This window comes from Ammodytes marinus, assembly GCF_949987685.1.
Source record: "Ammodytes marinus genome assembly, chromosome: 3".
Classification (NCBI taxonomy): domain Eukaryota; kingdom Metazoa; phylum Chordata; class Actinopteri; order Uranoscopiformes; family Ammodytidae; genus Ammodytes; species Ammodytes marinus.
Window position 1 is genome coordinate 24,890,134 of NC_137232.1, and position 9,768 is coordinate 24,899,901.

Below are 9,768 nucleotides of genomic sequence, written 5' to 3' on the forward strand. Positions count from 1 at the left end.
ATCAATAACATACAAATCTTAAAATATAGTTGGTTAAAGTGTTTTTTTTTCAAGGTGCTATTTCCTCCTTGTTACACTAGGTGCCACCATTTGCTTGTGTTATAATAATAGAGGATGCACACACACACACACACACACACTGCTTTCTGCTGAGTCTGCTTTCTTTTCATTTACAGTACACAGTCACTGGTGTGGTGTGCATTTTGACAGATACTTTGGGAATTTGTGTAAAAAATTAGATAAGGAACAAATTGCAAATAGATCACACTTCAACACATTGAACTCACTTTTGTCTGTTTTGTCTGAAGGTGAAAAAAACAACAACAACCACGCAGCAGCTTCATCACACACACACAAAGTGGGTGAATTGCGAGTCGTGTGTGTGTGTTTAGTACATAAAGCCATGCCTGAGAGAAACACACACTCCAACGATTCACAACTCATTAAGTGTCCTGTTAACACAAAACTCAATGTGCATCTTTTAGGTAAAGATACAGGCTAATTATTGTGTTACTTTGTGAAATACTATGATCTGTCTTCCACTAAAAATACATACATCAGATGTGTCTTTGACACTAAAATGTGTTATGTAAGGAAAAAGGATACGTCGCTACTCACTACGTCTCTTTCACTAAAACATTTAAATAAAGTTTTGTGTACAGTATTGTGATATGTATTTGTATTGTTGATGTTCTGTTGCATGTGCAACCTATTTTTAACCCATGTTTACCCTCACTAAAGCATAATTATTGTTGCTACATTTACCTGCAGTTAATTAACAACCTACACAGTGACTTGAAACAGTTTCAACTGCTGTCAAATGGAGTTGTCAAATAGTTTTTCCCAAAGTAAATCAGTTGATGATATAAGGTGTAAAACAGATGTGAGAGTGTAATGAAGAGGTTAAAGATTCAAGTTCAGACAAAAATACAATTATACATGTTATTGTTAGTAATCTTTTGGGTTTTCTGAAGTACACACTAAACCTTCCAATCAATATTTTTCTCACCCACAAAGACTCGCAGAACACTTCAGATATCTTCAGCTGTCATTCATTACGTCAAACAAACGTGGTCATGTGGTTGATTTATGGTTGGCCTTGAAAAGTCACAGTTGGTTGGGCCACACATCTAAAAATGGCTGCTACCATGGTCTCCAGTCACCAACACCATGAATCTAAAAGGGCTTTTCTTTAAAATAAGGCCCCACAGTTTATTGAGCATGTGACATTAGTGTAAACAGAGAAATTATCTGACTTCATATAAGTCTCAAACTGACACTTTACTGAGTTTTGTTTTGCAAGTTATTTAAGGTTATACCAAAGTATATCATACAAAAGTGTCTACTATAAGTGGAACATAATTCAAGAGCTAAAACCAGTCTCAATATCAGTTCAGTCAAGGTGCAGAACAACAGCTAACAGCCTTAACAGTCTGATCAGGATCATCATGAAGTGGTTGAACTGCAGTTAAAAGCACAGGTCACAGTCGCCGCTAATCTGCCTTCGCCTCAGCAACAGGGGGAGCTATGGTTGAAGACAGCAGTTTGGCAGTTTCATCCCGGGGCTTCACCGACCCTTCCCCTCCTCCCTCCTCATCCTCCCTCTCCAGACCCAGTGAGGGCTGTCTTTGTGCCACGGTGTGCCTGGAGCGAGCCCTGTGCCTTCGAGGTTGGAGGAAAAGCGCCGGATCGGGCATCGCTGTGGGCTCTGCGGGGCCCGTCACTTTCTCAATGGGCACACACTCACGGGCGCGCTCCACCCTCGCAGACGCCCGAGCACCCCTACGCTTGGGTTTTACCACAGGAGAGGAAGGGGAGGCACCCGACGGCATCCGTGGGGAAACGGAGTTCTGCTCTGCACAATACTGGGCCCCCTGACCATTGGCCCTGGCGAGGAGTCCCTGCCTCTGCTGCATCCGCTGGTGGTGCAGTTTCTGCCTGGCAGCATGCAGCTGGAAGGAGAGGTATGCCGCTGCCTCTGTTTGTTTCTGCAGCTCTGTGTTGAGGATGGTGGAAGAGTGGCTGCGGCGCTTGAGTTCCTCCAGGAAATGGCGCTCCTTTTCCTTCAAATTGGCTCTGAGGGCCCCCACCAAAGCCCCTTTGTGACTAAGCTCATGATGAATCTCTCCTAAGGTGCACTCCTCGTCGGCAAGATGGTTTTCCAAGTCCCGACAGCGGGCCTCAAGGAACTCCTCTTCCCCCTGCAACTCTGACACAGACATGGACAAGAAATGCAAGTGTTAATCTGAATGTTGTTTTCAAAATTCACAACAGTGTGTACAACAACTTTAGCACAAACACAGACCGATCACAGCAGTTAATACTCGCTGTGCATCGCCATTAAGACATTATCTTGCAAAGTTGAACCTTTGTTGGGAGACACCAGCTCAGCACATATTCCCAAAAAGGCACGACAACACAGAGATTATCCAGATCATATTTTGAGTTTTTAGAAAGTCTGATGAGGATAATGGTCTAGGAAGTATAGCTGAAGATGTACATATGGAAAGGGTGATTCCCATCCCAAATTGACAGTCTGTACTGGAGCTGTGAAACATATTAATATGTATTGTTTTTCTCTTCTAGCTTAATCATATTTTATGATCTGGTTTTGAGAGATTCATAAGGCAGAAATGTATCTCTTTCTTGAGAATGCTTGCTCAGAGAGTTGCAGTTCACATGTCGTTTTTCTCAACCAATAAAGCAAAATGCAAGCAGTGAAGATAAAAACATGACTGCTTCATGATATGCTTGTGACCCTTTCTGTTCACATTGCGTAAGAGATTGATGCAACTGCATGCTGATTATTCTTCTAATTTACATAAAAATATGAAAGAGCAGAATGTAGCAACTCACATTAGAAACCTGTGGTGCAGGTAGGTACACAAAGCTGGCCCTCACAAGTTGATACATCTCACATCGAAATGCTGTACTGGCTGAATTCTATAATAACTAATGATTATATATTGTTTTACTACTAAAGGAGACTGCACATTTTTTTTTTGCTTCTATAGACAATCTTTAGACTCTTTCATTCCAGTAATATTTCCCAAAAGACAGGGACATATGGATGAAAAAGTCAGTGCAGCAACCTCAGGGCTGACTGAGCTGGAGTTTGCCAGAGGAAAAGCAGATTATATCCACTGAGGCCGGGCACTGAGAAATAGGTCAGGTTTGCTGGGTTGAGTCCCAAATGGCAGAAGGAGGTTTGGTGAGTCCTTGTGAAACTATAAAGCCTTGAACTCTCTTTGGGCTTCAGTGGAATCTGGTGCTTCGTACACTGATAAAAGCTCTGCATTTGAGGGTTAAAGCCACTCCATCTTCCTGCTAAACAAGATTTTTATTTTTCACATTTTTATTTCTCTCTGTGTGACTTCCCTTTGATCGTGCAAAGTCCTGCTTCATCTGCAATTTCCTTTTCTATTATCACCTTCCTTCTATTTCCCCAATCCTCTCTCTACCTCCCTCTCCCTTCCAGGATGGATCCTCAAAAGACCGATCGGTCTCAGGTTTTCTATTGACCATCACCACACCCAGGTTGAGGTCATATGCTAACTTTGTCTACAGCACCTGATGTGATCATCATATCCTTCCACACCCATCTACCCTGCTCCATGTCCGCAGCTGACTGCATTCTGCCGACCTTATCTTCTCTCCTTAATTGCTCTCCTCGCCACCTTTCATTCTCTCTATCCTTCCACCTCTTTTTTTCCTGGCCCTACGTCTCTCTCGTTCTCATCAAAGTCTGTAAGTGGACACCCCCTGTGGGACATCCAGGCAGAAACAAGAGCAGGAAAAGAAAAGGAGGATAGATCAATTTGTCAGGGTGGGAGGAGAACCGAGGGGCCGTGCTGTACAGATGGAGTGGGGGATAACCTGTCCTGGAAAAAGGAGACAGGGTTCTAATGGCTGAGCAATGCAGTCAGGCACAACTCCCCCTTTACACTGGCACACACATTCACACAGCCTTTTGATTTTGTCCATCTATAATTCGCTGTGACAAAATGGTGCCTGTCTCTGCATCCCTGCATCTGGACACCACAGACAACCCTGCAAATGTCAGCTATGAGCCAAATATGTTGAGGCATGAAGTATCTTCACAAAATAAATGTGCACACGGTGTGACAAAAGAAAAAGCTAATAGACAGAAGCACTGCATGGTCTGGCCTGTGTACTGTTTCTCTGTGTCTTCCCTCGTCCTTGTGGGTAAGGAAACAAGGAGAAAGAGGGGTCTGGAGTGGGGTGGTCTGGCAGGAATCTCTCCCACTGGGGGGGATGCCAGGGTGGGATGTATGCAGGCATAGAGCTGTGGTAGATTGAGTGGTTGAGGTTAACACATAAGCTCTGGGAAGAGGTAAACATTGTTGTATCTCTCTGTTTCCAATGCAGAGACAAGACAACACAAACGCAGCCAGGCACAGATGGAGAGCTGAAGAAAAAATTATGTCGTTTTTTTTAACATACCAATCTGGTTTCTGCCGGGAGGCTTCACCTTCAGCTCGCTTGTCAACTCTGAAAACCACAAAACACAACAAAACAGAGTGAAGCGAGCAGTTAGAAAGACAAAAATAGAAAGAAACACATGAAATAACTTTGTTAGAGCCTAAATATAAATGCTCAATGGTGTTGAAACTGATAGCTGTATGCTGACATTCATTTTTTCTGTTTGCTGTAGACGGTTAACATAACAGATGCTCGATGCAGTTTCTTGTACATTTTTCACTGGGCTCTTACATAATTTATGAAGCTAAATCTGAAACTTTACATCAAAGACTGCAAGTCAGAAACTTGGCCAGTGATTTCCTGTTACATTACTTTGTCACAACCTGGAGAAAAAAACTCTCTTCCATGTAAAATGAAAAAGTGGAATCTGTTTCAGGAGGAATTGCAAAATATATTATAATGGTGATGATAAACGTGATGCATATTTTTGTATGGAGAACTGGTCAATACAGATGCTCTTATAACAGTTGTATAGAAAGGTTGCCTCACATTCTTAAAGGCTTTTATGTCTTGCATTAGTGGTCGGTCTTTCTTATCAATTTAAAAGCATAGACGGACAACAGGAACTGGACTCTCAGCAGCTCTCTTGTCGGTCTAAATGCTAGATTAGACAATAGTAATTATTATGATAATAATAATAATAATAAAAATTATATTTTTTAGCAGTGTGGGAAGTAGTGTATATGACATGATATGATATCTGGCACATCAACATCATATATAATGTCGGTGCAGTAAAGCAACTAACGGTTTATGTTTTTGAGAAGATTATGCGTCAGACTGTTGCGGTACTCAGTTATAAGCAGTGCTTGATTGTCCCTTGATACAAATATTTCAGCTGACAGGGTCCTGTCCGGCCTGTCAGTCATTCATTTGGGGAGGCCTTACTGCAGCTAAATCTCCAGTCAGCTTTCAGCACACACTCACACAAGGTAATGTGTTTGAGTGTGTTTGTGTGTTGCTGCTGTCATTTTTAGATGAATGTGGCATAGATTTGACCTATTTCAATTTCCCAACACCAGAAATAATTTTAAGAAAGGTGAAGGTCATCATTTTAAATCAGTAGCTGTTAATGCCACTTATTTATTTGAAGTTTTCTACTTACGCAGTTTTATTAAAAAAAAGTAAAAATAAATATATTTGGCATCTAGAGAAGCAGAAATGTTATCCCTCGCCTCTCTTTTCCTCTCGCTCTCCCTGTCACACCCTTTCTCCTTCCCTCTGCAGTCAGCACAACACGCCCACCCATGCAGCCGGCATAGAGAAGGAAAGACAGAGGGGAATGAGAGGACAGAGAGAAAACCAAGAAAAGGCAGAAATGATGGAAGGAAGGAAGGAAGGAAGGAAGGAAGGAAGGAAGGAAGGAAGGAAGGAAGGAAGGAAGGAAGGAAGGAAGGAAGGAAGGAAGGAAGGAAGGAAGGAAGGAAGGAAGGAGGGAGGGAAGGAAGGAAGGAAGGAAGACTCACTGATTGCTAGTTAAGTATATAGCTGACTGAGAGCGCTCCTTTTTCTAGTTATCCCCATTGTTCTCATTCACAACTGCCTGGAGCATTTATGAACTTAATTTAACTGCAGGAAGTCGGCTCTAGGAACTATTTTCTTGAAACAATACCGTAAAACAATGAAAACTAGGAGCTCAGCATATTGTAGCATCCATAGCCTGTTAAGCTTTGTAGGTCAGGCTTATCTCCTACAGATTCACTGAGCGTTCAAGGTTTTTGTTTCCCGGCACGACCTTGGTGTTGCAAAGACATCTTGAAGGACAGCCACAATACACACGTCATTTCTAATGACACATGATAAACACATTTTATCAGAGAATACAGAAGACAAAAACTGATTTGGCTTCTTGCTCGAGGAGATGAGGAGAAGCGTAAGCGCCTTTATGCTGATGAGGACACACTGAGTACACAACAATATAAGAGAGGTCAGCAAAACAAAGGCAGAGCTAATAGAAACGGCGGCAACGTCAGCTCAACCTTGCAGTACCCTTCCAGGCTGCACATTAGTAAGCTGGCAGCAAACGCCTATCACACCTGCAAACTGCATTAGCCTATCAGCACTCGAGCCTCACAGCCATCCTCCAGACTCCTCATCACCACCTCCCATATCTGTGTACCTCTTTGAAAACAGTCCAAAAATCTAGGGAGTCGTAAACTTGTCCAAAAGATTTGCTGCATACATCTTTTGCTGATGTTCTTGTTCTTTCAGCAAGACATTATGGACAGTGGCTCCAGATACTTATACATCACTCTGACTTTAATCAATGAAATACACAATAGAGTTTAACCATGTTATCAAGTAGCACATGAGGGTGACTTCCCAATAGCACAAGCCTATTGCCTGAACCTCAATGGAACAAGACATCCCCCTCCCCTCCTTGAACTTGGAAATGAGTGAAAGGAATGTGTGCACAACATCACTATACCATCGACTAAATACTACCAAAATTATTAGTACCAACAAGATTTCTATGAAAAAGGAGATTTGCCTCTCTGGCAATAAATCTGCACGTAGCAGTCATCTTTGGAGAATTTGTCTTAAATACCGGAATTCCATGTTGTTGCACAGTGGCCTTATGATTTTACACCGCTTGCAAAACCATTCAACAGATTTTCACTGTGTGTGAATGAGAGCATCATAAGAAGCTTGAAAGATGTTCAGCAGAAATACATGTGTGTATTTTGTGAGTGTGGAGGAATAATGCCACAGAAGCCTCTGAGGAATGTGGAAATTAAAAGCTGTGTCGTATGAACAAACAAACCAGAAATCAGACTAACCAAGATTTATATTTGTGTTGATGAGTTCTGGGGAAGGACTATGTTTGTCTGTGGGCACTGAGAAACTGCACCGAAATTCATGTTTGCTTGGAGATCACAGCGCAATTGAACATAAACTCAACAATGGCAACATTTGGGCTGCCTTTTGAGTTCAGTGGGAGACCCAGTGGACTGGAGACCAAGGGAGAGGACAAGTAAACAGTTAGAAATACACACACTGTCTCTCTTTGTTGGTGTATTAGTGTCTTTCTCTCTGTCTAACGCCACCCACGCACACGCACACGCACACACACGCACACGCACACACACACACACACACACACACACACACACACACACACACACACACACACACACACACACACACACACACACACACAGCTTTATTAACCAGATGTGATCATGCAGCAGAGCTACAAAGTGATGGAGGGGGGTTGTTTTCTAACACAACTGGTCACATTGGCTCCTGGCCATCTTTTGAAACCATATCGCTCTCTTTCTGACACACGCACATACACACACACACACACACACACACACACACACACACACACACATACTCACTCATTCACACGCAAGCGCTCACGCATGCGCACATGCAAACACACGGTCACAAACAAAAAACCCTCCCCCCTCTGCTCTCCCTTACCGTATGTGTTTACTACAATCCTGTTCATATGGATTAAAGCTATGGGATCTATGGCTTAACCATGATGGGATCTCTTTCTGCTTCTTTTTTTTGTGTATTGTGTGTATGTGTGTGTTACAATTTTAAGAAGAAAATGTGTGTGCACAGAATGTTTTGTAAGCCTATCCTACATGGATGTGTGTTTGTATACTTTTATTTCTATATTAAAATCTGGTAATAGTTTAACATTGTAAATTAATATTATGACCAGGTTATGGTTAGTGTACGGTTTAGGCATAATAATAAATCTGATAATGGATTAAGGAAAGCCTCCAGGGAATTAATGAAATGAAATCCCCCCCAAGTATACTAATACAACATGCAAGTGTGTGTGTGTTCATATGCACGTGCTTGCTTGATTAAATGGATAGCATATCCATTATGCCCAAAACAGGAAATGATGCAATCTACAGGAACTGTAGCATGACATCACCATGTAGTCATTGTCTGGCATTGATTGATGGTGCAGACGCACACATTAGATGAACAATGAGGGCTGTGTGCACATGGGGGCTTGTTGGATTTAGTTTCTCTATCTGAAATAAAGATGACAATAGCTGCACTGCAGACTGTAACGAAAAACACAGTGTCTCAAGAGAAGCAAGAGAATGCACCTTCCAAATTAAATATTATTATTTTTATTAGCTTCTAATAATTTAAGACTCTACCCGGATATAATTATATTTCCGGTGCAGCTTGATGGATTATTTTAAATTATTAAGTCTAATCAAAAAGGCCATGAAGCTGTCCTCTTCCATTCAATGCATCATCAAGCCTGTAATTAAACATCTTAGTAAATCATCTCTCTGAGGGTTGGGGGTCAATGAGAGGGGTCCCAGCTTATTCATAGAGAACTATATCAGCAGAAAAAGAAGAACGCACTAGGATAAGAAAGCCTACCCTACACACTACAGCTGAAAAGATTACTCGATTATGGAAACGGAATTCAAACAAAGGCGCCAAACATGATCTGGTTCTGGCTTCTCAAATCTGTTGATTTTCTTTATCATTTATGGCGATACATTTAATACAAAGTACCTTCCTCAATGAATATATTTGGGGTCACATCACACACACACACACACACACACACACACACACACACACACACACACACACACACACACACACACACACACACACACACACACACACACACACACACACACACACACACACACACACACACACACACACACACACACACAGTAACAACAGCAGCATTGTGTGTTCCTCACCTGAGCAGCGTTTCTGCAGGGAAAGGATCTCCAGGTGAAGGCCGTGGAGTAAAGTCAGGTGCTCCTGCCTGAGGAACACCACGCTCCTCTCCACACTGTCCAGCTGCTGGGACAGGCTGGTCTCATCACCCATGGCCTTAAGGCTGAAGACACAGAGGAAAGAGACCAAGGATGGGGCTGAGACGATGACATTTTGTTTACTCCACCTGCATCCATCTTTTACCCAACTTCACATTACACAGTTAAAGCTTAAACAGTGGCTGTTAAATGTCACCATCTCTTGCTGTGAACATTGCTTATGTCAGCCACAGAGACAGGGAGAGAGAGAGAAAGAGAGAGAGAGAGAGAGAGAGAGAGAGAGAGAGAGAGAGAGAGAGAGAGAGAGAGAGAGAGATAGAGCGATAAGTGCAGGTTCTGTATTGGTCATGTGGCAGCTATAAATACAGTATTGATTATCAGAGAAGTCATCAGAAATTGGAGAAACCATGCGCCTTGATTCAGGATGCAAGTAGCCTAGATAGACTCAACTGAGATTTTTCTATTGTTAATAAATAGGTGC

General features: G+C 42.3%; 1 protein-coding gene across 1 annotated transcript; it reads right to left on the minus strand.

Annotated features, from left to right (window-relative positions):
• Positions 1-1,493: 1,493 nt before the first annotated feature.
• ccdc92ba (coiled-coil domain containing 92Ba) lies at positions 1,494-9,342 on the minus strand (the record flags this gene model as incomplete). The annotated part of the gene is made up of 3 exons (XM_080053986.1): positions 1,494-2,209; positions 4,465-4,512; positions 9,210-9,342. The coding sequence occupies 3 exons, from the start codon at positions 9,340-9,342 to the stop codon at positions 1,494-1,496; spliced, it is 897 nt and encodes a 298-aa protein (XP_079910112.1).
• Between the last annotated feature and the right edge of the window lie 426 nt (positions 9,343-9,768).